We start from the raw sequence: 17,718 nt of genomic DNA, 5'->3' as shown, positions 1-17,718 counted from the left end.
ACATGGCATTATTTATTTGTATAGTGAATTTTCTATTGCTGAGGGTATAGCTTCTTTCAGCCCCAGAGCTGAATATCTTCTGTTGGTACCTTCTCTCCCCTCTTGCATTCTTCTTACTATCTTTTTAGGTGTATTAACTCTCCACACAGACAGCTGAAATGTTCAGGGCTCACAAACAAAGAACACGTCACAAAACCTTCCATAGTATAGGATGGCAGCTTTCTGATGCTTCTGTCTCTTCATATGGATAAAGGGCAGCTCAAGTGACAAAGGTTTTTGTAAGTGATGTCCACAATTCTGTATTCAAGGGATGATAAAGATTATAAAGTGAACAGTTTGCTAAATGTTATTTTATTGTACTGAAAAGGGAAGAACGACTATTTTACACTGCCACTTGCTTGTCTGTTTCTTTGTAGCTCTATACAGTCAAACCCTAATGCAGTCAATGACTCCTGACCCAGAGGAGCTTCCTGGCTCTGGGAGCTTTCATGCTCCAGAGACCTCAGGGATGCAGGAGGATGCACTGAGGGACCTTGTGGTCTCGAGGGTGACAGACCACAGCTTTAGTATCTCCTGGTATGCGAATACCAGAGTCTGCAATAATTTTGTGGTGGAGTTTAAGGAAGTGTCACTGGCAGCTGGGCCCCCTGCAGAAATCTTCCTGCCCAGAGAATCCCTAGGTGCTATGACTGATGGCCTCCAAGCTAACACTTCCTATAAAATCAAGGTGTATGGATCAGCTTCAGAACAGTCTTCTTTTCCTCTGGAAGCTGTGGCTACAACAGGTACCTCCTTGCTGTTATTAAGAAAGGTACCATGAACTAGGGTACTACCTGTTTGTTAGAGGTCCCATCCAGCATTGCACTAAGGTTTTGGTTTAGGACTGCTTCTGAAATCAAAGAAAATGAGCCATTTTACAAGTTGGAGGGACCTTTCTGTCAGCGTATCTTGAGAATGTTTCATCAGATTAACAACTACTCTGTAGGGTGAGCATGTAATCCTGCTCTGAGGAAGTCGAGCAGCTAGAGTCTAGCTTTGCTTTTGCTCTGGTTTGGAACCCTGCCTGCATAGCACAGTGTGAGTCGTGGAGGAGGACGGGTGGTAATACACCAGCCACGAGAGGCCTGTGGAAATAAATGAGTGGACATTAGAGAAACCAAGCGCCAACCTTGAATTCATCTGCTAAAGGACCCAGATTGTGCAGCAACTGCTCATGAATCATGGTTGTGATACTGTCTTGCATCTGGAAGTGAGTTGCACGTAGGAGCATGGCTTGGAGAAGTATCTTTTCCGTTCTGCTGAATGTTTTTGAGACAATTTATGCTGTTTACCAAAGACTGTTGTCTGTGCTGTGCGCCAGTCCCTCTTCCTCTCCTGGCTTCCACTCATCTTAGATTGCACCACCTACTTTTATGCAAACTCAAACACTAGGAAGAATGATTAGGTGAGGCAGTTCAATGGGAAACTGCAGTGCTGGTACTGGGAAACTAAATTTGCAGGTGAAGATTGTCTGTTTATTGAGCTTATTCCTCTGCTAGAACATGACTTTCATGGGAGCTGCTGTAGTGTTTCTGGCTTATGACTTACTGCAATGCTTTCTTTATGAAATTCAGAGGTGCACAGGCACTATAAGCCCAGTTTAGTCAGCTGCTTTGGAGAGGGGAAAACTATTTAGTCAGAGAGCTCTGAAAAGAACCAAAATACCTTGATAAGCAATTATATCTTATAGTGTGCTTGAGCTTGTGAAAGACTGCAGTGAAACTGGCTGATAGCTCCTCTTGGCAAAAAATATAAAATCCAAGAAGCAAGAAATAATACACAATACTGTATTATGAAGACTGAATCCCAAGGAACTGGGGAAATGTCCTGGCAGGACATTAGCCTTCTTTTTAGTAAAATTGCCAGTGAAGCATTACTGTGGAATTCCTCAAAAGGCTAGCAACAGCAGTATAGATGTATTTAGGCCATATTCAGGTTGGAGATTTTACTAAGAGAATTAAATTAAGAAGTATTCCAGTCTGAGAAAGAGCATATGTCTGCTGTCCATCCAGTTTCCCCTCTACATCACTTTCAGCTCCTTGGCATCAACTATTCATTCATCTTGCCACCATGAATCACTCTACCTGGCTGTCATCCACCCACCTCGGGCTCCTAGAGCTCTCTTTCTCTTCTCCCCATATATTCCCCTGGTTGCCAAGTCAAGTGTTTGAACTCTATTGGTCTTGTTATCCTACAGTTCAATGGTTTTCCAAATTTTCTGTTATCTATTATAGTATCCTATGTGCTAAAAAATGAACACTGATACTGTCTGTAGTATCAGAGAATTTTCCATGTATTCCTATAATATTCATTTTCCTATTTGTTGTTTGTACAAAAAAACACATATTCCTCTATTATACATGAACTTTATGTGGTGTATATGAGTGTTAATACCTGCATGTATTAACATGTATACAGACCACTCTTTCTTTTCCACAAATTCATTTGTGAGTCATTAAACCCAAGGTAATATTCAGAATTACATCTGAAAAATAATCAGAGGTAATGTAATTACATATAATTAGATATGCTCCATGAGACAAGCTGTACATGGCAACCTGCCATGTAGTTGGCAAAGCTGGCAGAATAAAATTAATCCATATGCAACAGCAAAATTCTGAATTAAAGTACCATTTAGGTAGTTGGTACCTCAGTTTTTGTGTAATATAGTTGAACTGCTGCTGTATTTCCCATTCACATTAGAGTAACCAAGTTCTTGTGTGGAAATTAGAGTAACCAAGTTCTTGAGGGAAAATGAGAAGCCAGTTTTGACTCTCATTACACAGAGTTTTCTCACAGATCCTCAGTGTATCAGGAGTGTAATATCAGCCTTTTACTTTTTTCTTTTTCCCTTGTATTTTTTTAATCTTTTCCCTTTGTTTCCAAGTCAGGAAATGCATGGCAGTTTCCCAGGGGGACGACTCAGAGCATGGAGCTCTATCTGTGCCATGTACTGCTGCCCTGTCCTCCCCACTGGTCTGTTCACTCTGCCGTATGCATGTCTTCCGCAGAAACACTCCACAGTAAAGCCCAGCTACCGCTATGCATGTCAAGTAGGCAGCCTCAAGGCTGAACAAGTACCAGTGCACTTGCTTGATGCTTGATGGTTTTTTGCTTGTTCCCAGAATAGGAAAGAGCTGGTTGACATCTAATTGTGCACAAGCAGCTGAGAGACCCAGAAGGCTAATGGTTCCACACTGCATGTCTTCCTGTTTGTTACATGAGCACAGTAACCCTGGTGCAGTCGGGTTACAGTTCTGACAGTTGGTTTACTGAGAAAGAGGGAATTACACTAGTGGTAATATGCAGGTAAACTGAGGTGATGGTTGTCTTCATGTTACAGCATTGATAGAGCCTGTTTCATATCATGTGCTGAAGTAATTAAGGCAGGCCCCCACCTGAGTCAAGAATATCAATGATATGTGTAAATATAAATCACTGTTTGCCTCATCCGCTTCCCTCCTTCCTGGACATTAGCAGAAAAAAATGGGTTTACATCTTTATTTGACCTGAGAGTATATTTTCAAGATAACATTTCTGCATTTACATCGATCTTCATTTTTAATTGATCTTTCTCCTCTGAAAACTTCTTTTTCTCTTATACATGTGTGAATTTGAAGACAGATACTGAATCCTGAGTATGTATTTGTGCTAATTTGATTGATGATGGAAGATGACTTACTCTCTCTTAATCGAATGCAAGTGAAGCATTTAAACAAGGCAGCCACTGAGGTGTGAAATGTCATGGTTTGCCACTACTGAGGAGATAATTCTGCATGTCAGAGAAATCACCTGCTTCTTGCCTTGCAGCTGTGATCAGGAGCACATTCTCTGTCATCGCCACACTACTCAGATTCTAAGAATCTGACTGTGCTCCAGGATGTATTCATAGATCATTCAGCATATTGAAGGTCAAGTCTTTTTCCCTTCCATTCCTTTGGATCTCCTTAAAGAACGATTGCTCAGGTCCTTTCTGTTCTAGTTTTTAGGTAAGGATGTGTGTCCCTCTCCCTTTTATGAAAATCCTGCATGTATCCAGATGAATCACTCCTCCAAGCCTGGTTTTGCTTGGGTAGGATAAGATTTAGCATGCTTCTGCTGTGGCTGATTTCTCAGTCTAGATTTGGACCTGTTTGCAGTATTTGGCATGCATTCCACTTATGTTTTGTATCAGGAGTAGTAACCGATGTGTTGTAGTAAAGATAAAAGGCATGTTTGAGAGACTTAGGGTTCAAATCCTCACCGGTGTGAATTAGCAAAGTTCTTTGGAGGTAACCAAAGTGTACTGATTTACATCAACTGAGGCTGTGCCTGTTTGTCTGCTGGAACCATTTCAGCTCACCCTGTGTTTAACGGTTGTTGTTCTGGATCTGCTAGTTAGTGGTGTTGTGTGAGGATCACACTGTGCTTGGTGTTGCTACCTTTACTTGTGGTTTGGATTGGATTCAGCCTCCAAAAAAGACATACCCATCTGTGTTCTTAGAGCTCTTTAATGCAAAACACACAAACTGTTTGTAGCACATATTAGCTGGCTTTTGGTATATTTGGGAGTTTATTATCAGGAAATTCTAACTTGTAATTTAACTCTGTTTAGCACTTCTAGTCAGAACACATGAGAATCAATCAGTGAAACATCATTTAATCCCACCAGCCCTGCACCTACAGAGCTAAGCTACTTAACAAACCTCAGCACTGATTTTCATGCCCTGCTTTTAGTGCCCACTGACCTTCCCATCTCAGAAGCCACTGGTGCTCTTCATGACCTTAACATAACACGGAAGACTTTCATTAGTCTCACCCTGTCTTGGACAGCATAGGATGAGGTGTTGGATCAGTTCTTTATCACTCTGAAAGACCTGTCCAGTTTAAACAGAACACAGGAAATCTTTTTGCCAGGAAACCATCGTGAAACAGAATTTACCAATCCCAGAGCAAGCACATAATAACCAGATTAGCCTCCATGGAAGCACTCAAGGTCAGCTCTCTTGGTCCCTGGAAGCCGTAGCTACTACAGGTGTTTTCTGTGGATTCATTAGCCATATATTCCTTTTCTGCTTTGAAATACAGAACTTCGTTTCATACTGCTGTCCCACTGCAGAAATGATGGGCTTTGTGAGTGATGCATCCTTCCTTAGTTGTTCTTTTCTTTCTTCCTTTTGCATGGGATAGAACTCTTTTTGCTATGGAATGAGAGCCTTGAGTGGTGCAGCATGGAAAATGCCCCATACAGCTTTTGAGGTGATATATCATCAATTCACTCTTTCAAATTGCATGTAACGAGGGAGGTTGATGCATCTGCTATTTACAAGGCACATGAAAATAGCACGATGCTGCAGATATTTATCTGCATAGGGGTTCGAGCACAAGAAAGATTTCAAGGATGTTGTTGATCGCAGCATTGGCATGGAAGTGGTGATGTCGGAGAAAAAAAAGATTGTAACACATTGGGAGTATTCCTTTCACCTTTTCTCCCTGTTACATGAATTTCATGAGGAAAAAGACCTATAGCTACAGGGCTTAGTTCGATAATGATCTAAGTACTAGTGAGGAAGATCATATTTGGAGAACGTTGCTGGAGATTAATGACTCTACTTGTCCACCACCAAACCCAAATTCACAGCATGAGATAAAATATGTGCATAGAAACACACAGGTTATTTCACACTACTGCAAGGCTAGAGCACCTCATTTCTCAATAGTTAGTTCTCTCTTTTTTTTCTAGTTTAAGTAGGAAACATCACCCCTTGATATCATTTACCATGAAATTGTCATTGTCTTGTCATCTATGTTGGATGTTTTATGCATAAGGCGTTTGGAGGTCCCCAATAGTCCAAGTTGGTGCATGATCTTGCATGAGAATCTTTTGGTCCCTAAAAAGCATGATGGAGTTGTGTGCACTTCCATTGCAGACATGCATGAGAAAGGAACGGGAGGAAAAGGGACTCTGCATCATGGAGGTGAATGAGACTGAGCACTCGTCAGAGTAATCTGAATTGCTTTTAAGCTGTGACGATTACTGCATTACTTATTATAATCAAGCTTTTACTTTTCATCTTCATTTGAAGGCAATGTGTTTGATTTGTTTCTGTTGCCACCAAAAGATCATTATTTCTGATACAGTTCTTTTCTGTCCTGCTTTCTCTTTTTCAGCTCAACAGTGCTATTTCAACAGGATTCCTATTGTACAACAATGAGTCTAATTTCTGTTCTTGATATAGCAAACCAGCTCTGAATTCATGCTTTTTTTTTGGTTGAACATCACTGTGTTATTTCATGAACAATCTCTTCTTTCCAAGAGGATGTGAAAAGCTCATAAAAACTTTTGTGCTCCTGAGTAGCAATTTACAGTAGCAATTTACTATACATTAGTGAATCTCACTGCAGATAACTGACTGTGATCTGTGAGTGCTCAGCCTCTGAAAACACTACCCCAGCTACATATATAAGGCTATGCAGCAGTCATACAATAAGCACTCTTTTTTTAGCTTATATGAGTAATGTTGCTAAGTCTAATTTTCATTTACTCCAGGGCCACTCTATCTTCTGCCTTAAAATAGGCATGAAACTTAACATTGAAGTTTACAACTGACAAATCAGATCCATTTTCCTTCATGCATCATCTTATAAATTCAGATTGGGATTATTCAGATGGATTCTGTTCTTGTTACAGTGCTGATGTGCTAACAGTGCAAATAAACAAGGAAAGTGCTAAAAGTTATCGCTGTCCAAAGGCCACAGATAGATCAAACAGGAAGTTTTTCCATGAGGAAAAATCCAGGTGTTACTCTGTCATTTTCCCATATAACTGCTAATTTGAAGGAATTAGTTGTATTTCCTCTCTAACAGAGGACATTCTATTCTTGCTGAGAAAATGACCTAAACTTTCAGATTTAACAACATCAGAGTTAGCTCTGATTAGGTTCCCAACTTCCTCAGTCACCCTTGTGATGGCTTATGAGAATGTTCGTTTCTATGTATGCAGATTTCAGTTTTAGATCAATATCAGTAACACTGAAAATCCAAAGCATTCTGCCCCAGGAAGGTTTTGTGGACAGAATACTGTAATAAAAGGAAGACAAATCCATCAAACAAAAGATATGCAGACATGGAGGAATTTTCCCCTTCTTTATTTTTTTGGATTAGAAATAGTTTGGAAGAGTAAATAACATCCTTCATGTGGACACAATTAAAAGCATAAACATCTGAATTCCAACTGCGAAACTCGGTATCTTCCTCCCCTTACAACAGGGTGCAGTATTCACTTCATAATGGCAAACACTGTGTTGTTAATAGTGAGTACAGTGGTTATAGTAATACTTACTCATCTCATAGTCATTTGCAACTAATGCTGGCAAGACACTTGCAGCTGTAAGATGGTCTAAAAGCTGTTTTCTGTAAACAGTCTTTTAGTATTAATGTGGGTATTATTTATTATTACAGTTCTTTTCTTACTGTTCTGTTGTCCCATGTTTCTGAAGAGACTTTGCAAGTTATCTGGGGCAGCTGAGAATGTAAATGTGTGGGGGGGTGGGGGGGTGGGTGCATCTTTGTGTCACTGATTGTAAGTGACATTCATTAACATGGAGCATGATTAAATAATATGTCATCACCACTAGTCTGTAATGTGAGTAACTGATTGACTCTCTGTCCTTATTCAGAGGAGGAACCTGAGCTTGGAACATTATCAGTATCAGAAACTGGCTGGGATGGTTTCCAGCTCACCTGGACAGCAGCTGATGGGGCATATGAGAACTTTATCATTCAGGTGCAGGAGTCTGAGAATCCTGAAGAAACCCGGAATTTCACAGTCCCAGGCGGACTGCGCTTTATGAATGTCACAGGCCTCAAGGCCAACTCACCTTATAATATCACACTTCATGGTGTGATTCGAGGCTACAGGACCAAACCCCTTTCTGTTGAAATCATGACAGGTATCTTTTCAAGTCACTCACCCAGCCTGGTGGCTCCCTTTCTTTGCAGACAGGAATGGGAGCCAGAGCTGTTGCAACTGCTCAGCAAAGCTTGCTCACTTGCTCAGCTTTGCATGGGGAGCACTGAACTCATTAAAGCTTGGCTGAACATCTCTGGCATGGAAATGTCTCTTGATCAGACTTTCCAATAGGAGTTTCAGTGCCCCCATGGAGTCTTTCACTTTTAGGAATGCATTTCCCCCACACACCTCTGAATGGCTTGTTTTGTTCCCTTTACTTGCTTTTTGCTGGTTGACACTAACAGCAAACCCCAACTGACTGTTGTGCATGCTTAGAAAAGCTCAGGTTGCCTTTTAAAATTACAAAAATCCATTCTTTATTGCCCAGATAATTAAAACCCAAGAGCAGGATTAGTTTTTACCTTTTGGAAACTACCTGTGAAACGATGCACTAGCATCCATGTAAAGACAAACTTAGGTGTATAGTGTGTGCATCTAACTCAATACAAGGCCAGACACCTTCTATATGTTCTCATATAGAAAAGAACACAAATTAAGTCCTACCAAGAGCAGTAGCATATAATAAGCTGTAGAAGGTTGTTAAACAGCCTGGTTGGTCTGAAAAAGATACAATGCAAGAAGACCGACTTCAGCAGAACTTAACATAAAACTGAGCTGAAAGAAGGAAGGTAAGCCCCATGTTATCAGAATGTTATTATCAATAATTTTCTGGCTGATCTTGTGAAAGATGGTGGTTTGAAAAGAGAGCCTATCTTGAGCTTTGTGAGAGGTAAATACATACCTCTGTCTACCCTGTATGGCTCAGTGACTCTTCCTTCAGATAATTTTTGCTGGACAATATCTGCTGTCTCTGGGCTTCCTTACAGACCTTTGCAACCTCCTGTGATTCTGAGATAGCCAGAGCTAGCTCATATTTGATTTCCCCCAGCACAGAAGGGAACAAAAGTACACATTAAGAACTAAACAGAGTTAAAACATGAAACACAGTAGAGCTTGCTTGTTTCAATAATGCTTTAAGCAGCCTGGCTTAGGTAGAAATGTGTCTGGCACAAGTCACTTGCCTTGGGCTGTGTCCTGCTGCAGAAGTCCTGTGCTTTGAGAGTCCTGAGTGTGAGCTGGTAGCAGATTGCCCATTGAAAACAGACAAATGTGGCTAGACAAAGGAGTCTGTAGAGGGACAAATAAGTAAACAGACATCATGGGTGTCCTGCCTAACTATGCGATGTGCTCTCTTCTTATTAACTTCATAAAAGCAGCAGAAGATGCCCTGCTGAGGTTTTCCCTTCCTTTTCTGGGTCACGCTCAGCACTCAGCACTTCTGGGGACTTCCAACTGTCAGAAATTTCTGAGTCTTCCTGTAACATCCAAGGGATGTCTGCAGAGAGGAAGAAACCCCAAGGCTGCTATCACTGTTCTGCATTTTGGCTCCAGCTCCAAAATTACGTGCCAGCTTTCATAGGCTTAGGCTAAAAGTGAAAGTAGAAAAGCAAACAAAACACAACCTTTTCCTTTGGATAAAGCAAGAGCTCTAGTTTTAGCTTCTAAAACTGGAAGCTGACTTTTCCAAATGCCCTGGGGGCATTCAGAAAAGTTCTCCTGCATCTGCTTTCATGCTCGGACCTTAAAGACACATAGTTGCTCCCGGAGGAAAAGGGAAATAGCCATAGCTATTTCCTTATTTAACATGTAGAGATGCTTTTATTTGATTTCTTCCCTTACTACCTGTCTGCTTATAGCAAGCTTTTACTCAAATCCTCTTCTCCAGCAGCAGCTGGGAGTGCTGCCAGGATGAGCAGAGAGAAGTACAGTGTTTCTGAGCAGGAGGAGGTCCAGGGCTGTCCCCTTCTGACCAATGTTTTTTCCCTTCTCAGGAGTGCACCCAGAAGTTGGTGAGCTAACAGTTTCCGACATTACTCCTGAAAGTTTCAACCTTTCTTGGACAACCATCCATGGGGACTTCGACGTCTTTACTATTGAAATTATTGATTCTAACAGGTTGCTGGAGCCCATGGAGCTCAACATCTCAGGCAACTCAAGAACCGCTCATATCTCAGGGCTTTCCCCCAGCACCGATTTTATTGTCTACCTCTATGGGATCTCTCATGATTTCCGCACACAGGCAATAAGTGCTGCAGCTACAACAGGTATATAAAACCTCCTCAGTGCTAACTCTCCTTTCTTCTAACTCTTCCTTACAGGTTGTGCTCGTTTCCCTGCCCTCAACTACCCCATCAGTCTACCCATTACCAAATCCTCTACCTCACTGTTTGAAACCTTCTAAGGAAGACCTGCTGGAGACATTTTGAACTGTGAATCTTAATCCACCATCCCATCCAGCAAAGTCAGTCAATCACATTATGATGCAATTTCATTCACGCAATAAGTTTGCTCTTGTTCAAACATTAAGGCTGGGACAACCTCTGCCACAGCAAAACACATTTCCCAAAAGACAAGTGGGGGATGATGCATTATGTTAGCCTTGCATCATGTGTTTGCATCTGTCACCCACACAGAGGAGACACTATTCCTCTCAGATAAGCTGATTTTTAGATACAGCTTTTATCCTGATTCTTTAAATAGATTTCAGGCACATTTCAGCCTGTGGCAGCAGACTCCAATAAGGTAAATGCATTGCCTGCATTCAGTTTCAGAATTCAGGCTGCATTGAATAAGAGATTGAAAGAGCCCATTTGTCCTGATGTTGGTGAATGAAACAGGAAGGCATTTAGGTCTTGGCACATTGCACATCTTGGGGTTTTACAGTTGGCAGTTTTTCCAGAAAAGACAGGGAAGTTAAATGTTCAATGTGCTCTAGGCAGCAAGAGTATGAAAGTGGAAGGAGAGAAGCAGACAACAGAAACAGAAGGTGCATTCTCATAGTAGGCAGATGATAGCTCATGTTGTGATCATTTAAGTTTTACCTGCTCCTATGACAGATTTTCCTAAGATCATGTCAATTTGTCATAGCAATAAATGAACGTGGCCAGCGACATTCAGCAGAATAGAAAATTACAGTGGTCAGATAATACAGAGTTCCATTTTCCAGCATCAGCAGATGGGTCACATGAGCAGGGCTGCCAGGGTAATGGTGTGAACAACACTGAGAAACACAAAGCTAGATGATCTTTGTGACCTGTGGCTCACGTGTATTCAAACTTTTATATTACTTTGTATTGTTGCTGTGGGTTTTAATGATTGCAATGCATTTCCATTTGTTTTTCTTCCCATAGTACAGGAACCTCTCCTTAGCAAACTCAGTGTATCAAATGCTACCTCAGACAGCATGTCACTCACGTGGGAAGCACAAGACAATGTCTTTGACCATTTTATTCTAGAAGTCAGAAACTCTGACTTCCGTTTGGACTCTCTGGTGCACACAGTGCCAGGGGCCTCCCGGCGCTATGTAGTCACCAACCTCAAAGCTGCCACTAATTACACTGTCCAACTCCATGGTGTAATTGATGGGCAAGGTGGTCAGACCTTGACAGCACTGGCAACCACAGGTATTTCACTGTTTCACCTTCCAGGTTTGCTTTTTGCTCTTCTTTCTTTTACTGTCCATTGAACTGCTCTAAAACATGGCTCCAACTTATCATCCTGCCTTTGGTAAATTATAGGGAGATCACTATGAAGGGAAGCTGAAAAATGATGGGCTTTGAGGGCACTTGGAAAAAGAGAGATCTGAGACAATGGAAAAGGCTGAAGAAGTGCCCCCAGTGTTAAGGGAGCCAGTAGTAAACCATGATTGGTACCTTATATATACACTTATCTGCAAGTTCTGTGTATATATAATTGACTTGCTCCAGATGGTCAATGTTTTCCACAGAGTATCTTTGGACTTGATCTGGAACAAAGTTCTTGCTCATCCCATCCTCACATGCTTTGTTGTGGATGGGAGGCCTTCATGTCTTTATCAGCCTGGAGAGGCACCTGCATGCCATTTTTACTCTTCATTCTTAAACCCAAATGTGTTCCAAGACATTTGCATCTCTTGTGGGAGTTTCATGCAGCATGCTAAATGACCAGCCAGAACTGCATGGAGTGGACTGATGGTCTGATGTTCTTCTCTGCCTGGTATTTTCATGTGTTCCCAGCAGAGAGCAGGGCTCAAGAAGCACTTCACTCTTTCTTGATGGTCAGTCCACCACCCTGTCACTTGCATTGCTGCCTTCGAGTCTCTAAGACCTGTCCTGTTTCACTGGATGTCAGAGCTTTCCCTCTGGTGATGATGATTCCAGGATGGCAAGAGATCACTAGGACTTGCCTGAAGAGAGAATTTCAGCTTAATTTGCATGTAGCGTTCTTTGGAGTCTGAGTGTCATGATGTGAACATGCCTGACAGGATGTAAGCAGCATGTGAAGGAATGTGGCCGTTTCAGGATGAGATTGGAAAGGATTGGTTTGCCCTCTCTGACCTGCATGCAGGGCTCATGGCTCCATGCTTGGTTTTGCACCCAAGCCTGTTTGTTTTGGGGATATTTTCTCATCTCCTTCCCTGTCTTCAGAAGTACCATGCTTACATGGTGACATCCTCACTGTCAGCCATGAAGACATTGATGGTCAGTGGTTGACAGCATGATGACAGCATGTGTCCTTAACTGGGGCCACTTGGATTCACCTGTTCCTAGACAATCCCAGAGAAGAAGGTGGACTATTATTTGAAAGTCTTGCAATGAAGGACAGGAGTAAAAGTTGGAACATCTCGCAGCAGTTGATGTTTTAGTTAAGAAAAGGATTTCATTCTGTCACTGCTCTCTTTGTCAGTGGGATACAGCTTTCTTACTTTTCTCCCAGCATGAATCACTTACAGCATTATTTTCCTCTATCTCATTGCATTTCCCAAGGTGTTCTGGGTTCATACTCGATTGGCAAGGGGAAAAAGAGAAAATCAGCCCAGAAAGCAAACACAAGATTCTCGGACCCCGGACTGATGGGTCTTATTTGTTCTCTCTCCGTGCTTTAATGAATCTTTAATGATTTTATGCTGAATGGAATAGCTTTAAAACAGGATGGGCGAGGAGCTTTCCCCCTCCTATGGCCTGAAGGCCAAGTTTCTCTCCTGGCAGGGGGGAGAGGTGATTCTGAATCTCCTATAGCAGAAGCCTATGCTTCTTAAAGAAGTGCTCCAACCACTGAACAGTCAGGAAGGAGAGCAACAGCAGTGTTGTGGAGTTATTTTTGGTCAGTCCATTAGATATTCTCTGATTGTGCCTAATCAGAGGATGAGGAACACCTTATCTGTGGGGTCCAGGGCAGTTTTGGCCTGAGATCAGTGCTGAGATAATAACTGTCAGGATTAAAACCCTTCATAAACTTCAGGGTCCAAATATATAATGTATCTACAACTCCAGGCAACAGAAACACTAAACAGAAGCTGAACTGGGATTTCAAGGATGTCTGGTTTGAACTCACCTAATTCCTGCCTGAATCCGACTTTATCTACTTTGGAATTGCTGTGGGTTTATATTCCCATCAAATTCCCAGTGTGGAGTTCCTGCAGTTTCTATAGTTTTACCATTTTACCATAGGACTGTACACTGCTGGTGCTTCTGTAAATCAGGCCCACATTTCATTAGGAAAATTGAGTTTATTTAAGAAAATGGAATGAAAAAATAAAAGTCAGCACTAATTTCAGTGGCTTCTTTCCAAACCCTTACAAAATAGCTCTTGCAATGTTCCTTTTTTTATTCTTCAACCACTGCAAAACAAAGCTGAGACATTCAGCCTTAGCTTTAAGCTTCTGTAAACCTCCACTGTTATCCCACAGAGTAACGCTGTGTCTTCACCTATGTTCCTTTCTCCTTCAGAGGCTGAACCACAGCTGGGCACACTCACCCTCACAAATGTTACCCCCGACAGCTTCAACCTCTCATGGACCACGAGAGATGGGCCTTTTACCAAGTTTGTTATACACATTAGAGATTCCTATGCAGCACATGAACCCCAGGAGTTCACAGTGTCAGGAGGTGCTCGCAGCGCACACATCTCAGGCCTGCTAGATTACACTGGCTATGACATTAACATTAAGGGGACCACCAGTGCAGGTGTTCACACAGCGCCCCTCACTGCTTTTGTCATGACAGGTACCTGCTTAAAGGTTTCGAGTCTATTCATAAAAATAGATATTCCAACATGGATAAAAAGAAAGGCTCTCTACAGCACTGAATATCTTGTCCAGCAATGATGGTTTTGTTTGCAAATTTATGGGAGGATGGGTCAGACCAGTCATGTTGACCTTAAAAAAATGTCCAGGAGGAATATTAGTTTGAAGAGGTTTAAGAGCCCTCTGGAGTCATAGAACCATAGAACCATAGAATCATGGAATGGTTTGGGTTGGAAAGGACCTTAAGATCATCTAGTTCTAACCCCCTGCCATGTCTAATAACCTTTTCCCATGTCTAATAATCTTTTTTAACTCCTGAAGTTTGAGGGGGCAGTTTACTTAATACTCAGCAGTTGCATCTGAAGGATCCAGAGAGGACTGGATTTTAGAACAGATCCTGTCCTGTGGTGTAATAGAATCATAGATTGCTTTGGGTTGGAAAGGTCCCTAAGGTCATCCAGTTCCAACCTCCTGCCACAGGCAGAGATGCCTCACACTAGGACATGTTGCCCAAGGCTCTGTTCAACCTGGCCTTGAACTCTGCCAGGATTGAAGCATTTACCACTTCTTTGGGCAACCTGTGCCAGTGCCTTGCCACCCTCACAGTGAAGAACTTCTTCATTTTATCTAACCTGAACTTCCCCTGTTTTAGTTTGAACCCATCACCCCTTGTCCTATCACTACAGTCCCTGATGAAGAGTCCCTCTCCAGCATCCTTGTCACCTCAACTCATCCTAAAGGATGTCTGAATATTTTGGTCAGATTTGACTGGGGTTGGTTGTACATCGCATGTCTTCTAGATGACCAAATAAATGTCACAGAGTTCATCTTGTATGTGTATTATGTGGCCAGTATGTGCTACTAGGAGACGTCGCATAGATGTATGGATGCCTTAAATAGGATAATGGAGAAATTGAGGCCTTATTCCCTTCTCTTCACTAACATGCAGTGGAAACACCAGTTACAGCAGCAGCACCCTCACAGCATCGGGGCTGTGGCTTTTTGTGAAAGGTAAAATCCATGATCATTTTCCTTAAGGCAAATGGTAGTGTTTTGCACCTGCTCCGATCTGCCCCCTCCTGACAGTCAGTCACATAGCCAGAAGTGAGCAACTACTTTCAACCCCCTGCTCTTTTTCTCCACCAAAGCCCAAATACTTCCTTGCTCAAAATAAACCATAGACATTGGTATTTGGAGAGGAAGCTTCCCACAGCTAGTTAAACAGCAGAAGGATGTGCCAGCAGCTCACATATATCTGCTGGGCCTAGAGTGTTGGTGTCAGTCGACACCTCTCCCAGGAAGCTGATTTCAGCTCATTATTTGTTAACCCACCCTCCCAAAGACCTAACCAAAATGTGAATCTTTGGGATTGCTTCATTAGAAGTAAGCTGCACAAATGACTCCAAGTTGAGTGAATTTGAGCCAAATCTCTGGCACCCAAACATGTAAACATCAAAACATAACGGCTTCCAAATTATAAAGCTTCAGGAAGGAATTTTCATGCCAAGTTCTAATGAAACATCAATTTCAGCTGTTATGAAATGTCAAAACCAAACCCAAAACCCTTTCCTAGAGAAAGTTCTGTGTTTAACCAACTGGTATTTTCTTAAGTGAGTGGAATGTGAATGATTGGAAGACAAGACGAGTTTAGCTCCTGTGCCAATACATCAAGGTTTGATTAATAATGTAGAGAAATACTAGTAATGCCTTGGATCCAGGATCAAGACTAGGGCTTAGCAGAGCCAGTTGATCTTCCTCTCTGACAAAATGCATCTCGTGAGAATTTGGCCTCTTTATTTTACTTGATTTTTCAGTAACTCAGTGGGAAAGTTTTGAGGAGCTGATCCCCAGCTTCTAAACTTTGACAAATGCCATGCTGATGTGAAAAACAAAAAGTCTGCTCGCTGGAATTTCTTTAAGTTGTCAACAGACCACACTAGCAGCTGCCTGTGAAGCTCTTTGGACATGTTAGCTCTGTTCTGCCATCATTAACCCCTGCCCTTAGCCAGTGCAAACTCTGGCTTCTCTCCTGTCCCCTTCAAACCCCAAAATACTTAGTGCTTGCACTGGCTATGACCCTGTCTGATTAATGTCCTGCTTCTGGCAACTCTGACCCCTCCACCACTGAAATGAAAAGCTGGAGATATTCATGTGAAGTAGAGAGATAAAGAAGCAAACTACAGGAACTGTGAATGCCAAAGTTGAGGCTTTGTCCCTAAAACACATGGGACAAAATGGTGGAGACAAGTGGAAGGAAATGAAAGCTTTATGTATAGCATTTCTAAGCCAGTTTTGGTTATAATTGTCTTACAGTGCATGTGTAACAGAAGAAATGTGCTTACGCAGTGATCTTGGAGGGAATTTCAACGGAGCTTGTGAATTGACGGTGCTGAGACACCCTTGATGAAAATTAAGCATCTAACTTCTGGAGGCTCCATTGAAAATCCTGGTCTTGTGGTCCTGGCTATGCACTTCTATTAAATCCACACTTTGGGGGAAAATGTGATTTATGTTTGGTGTAATCTGTGACACTTTCTAATTTGCAATGTTTTTCGCTTCTTTTTTGTGTGTGTTTTTGCACCTTCCCTTCTTTCAGAGGCCATGCCCCCACTGGAAAACCTAACTGTCTCTGATATTAGCCCTTATGGGTTCACAGTGTCGTGGATGGCATCGGAGAATGCCTTTGACAACTTTCTAGTAGTCGTGGTGGATTCTGGCAAGCTGCTGGACCCACAGGAGTTCCTCCTTACGGGAGCCGAGCGGCAGCTGAAGCTTAAAGGCCTTATAACTGGCATTGGCTATGAGGTTATGCTTTATGGTTTTGCCAAGGGGCACCAAACAAAGCCCCTAAGCACTGTGGCTGTTACAGGTATTTTAATGTGAAAAAATTATTCTCTTCCACCCTTTTTTTCTTGCTTTTCTTCTCACATGGAAGATGCCTCATACAATCCATTTGCAAAGCAAACCTTGGCTTTTGCATCCTTTTCTGCATCATGGCTACACATAACTCCTCGTGATTGATAGGTTCACCAATGAAATTCTGTTCCTTTTGACTTGATGTTTCCCTTTTCCCTTTACAAGGGATCCTGTAGAGACGCATGATGTGGGCTGAGGGGTGAAAGTTTCTGGTGTGGTCATGCAGGTTCTTCTAACTGAAGTCTTTAAAGAAAAAGAGCTGCATGTGGGAGCTCATCTTGTTAATATCTGCTGGGCACATCAGCATTCTCCAGCTTGCAACCATCAGGACCTTCAGAGTGAGTCATGGATTTCTTGCCTGTGGCCTCCTTTCTATCTCTGTCTGTGTGGGTTCCACCCAAAGACCATTGAGTGTGATCAGCGTCACCTGTAAAGTTGTCTGGCATCTCTCTCCAGAAGCTCATGTGTTCACCCTCATCTAGCTGCTGTTTTCCAGCAGCATTTGAGCTTTCTTGAAAAATCATTGCAGACTGATTCTCTAGCCCTATAACCATCCAGTCTCATCTGCATGACACTGTCTATGCAGTAGTAAAGCTGGGGGTTACTTTTTAGAAGTGCTTTGGAGATGCTGTAAGACAGTAACCACCCCAGTAGCATTTCTCTAGGTAGTGATGCTTGACCATACTGAGCTAAAGATATTTTGCAGGTA

General features: G+C 42.1%; 1 protein-coding gene across 1 annotated transcript in view; it reads left to right on the top strand.

Annotated features, from left to right (window-relative positions):
- TNC (tenascin C) overlaps nucleotides 1–17,718 on the top strand; it is a 45,029-nt gene that overhangs the window by 11,041 nt on the left and 16,270 nt on the right. Inside the window, exons 10-11 of the mRNA XM_010016418.1 lie at nucleotides 7,698–7,970; nucleotides 9,862–10,134. Coding sequence (XP_010014720.1) covers nucleotides 7,698–7,970; nucleotides 9,862–10,134 — 546 coding nt within the window. The remainder of the gene's footprint in view (nucleotides 1–7,697; nucleotides 7,971–9,861; nucleotides 10,135–17,718) is intronic.

Source organism: Nestor notabilis, unplaced genomic scaffold, assembly GCF_000696875.1.
Source record: "Nestor notabilis isolate BGI_N333 unplaced genomic scaffold, ASM69687v1 scaffold6806, whole genome shotgun sequence".
Classification (NCBI taxonomy): domain Eukaryota; kingdom Metazoa; phylum Chordata; class Aves; order Psittaciformes; family Psittacidae; genus Nestor; species Nestor notabilis.
Note: the sequence above shows the minus strand (reverse complement) of the source record. Positions and strands in the feature narration are given on the sequence as shown.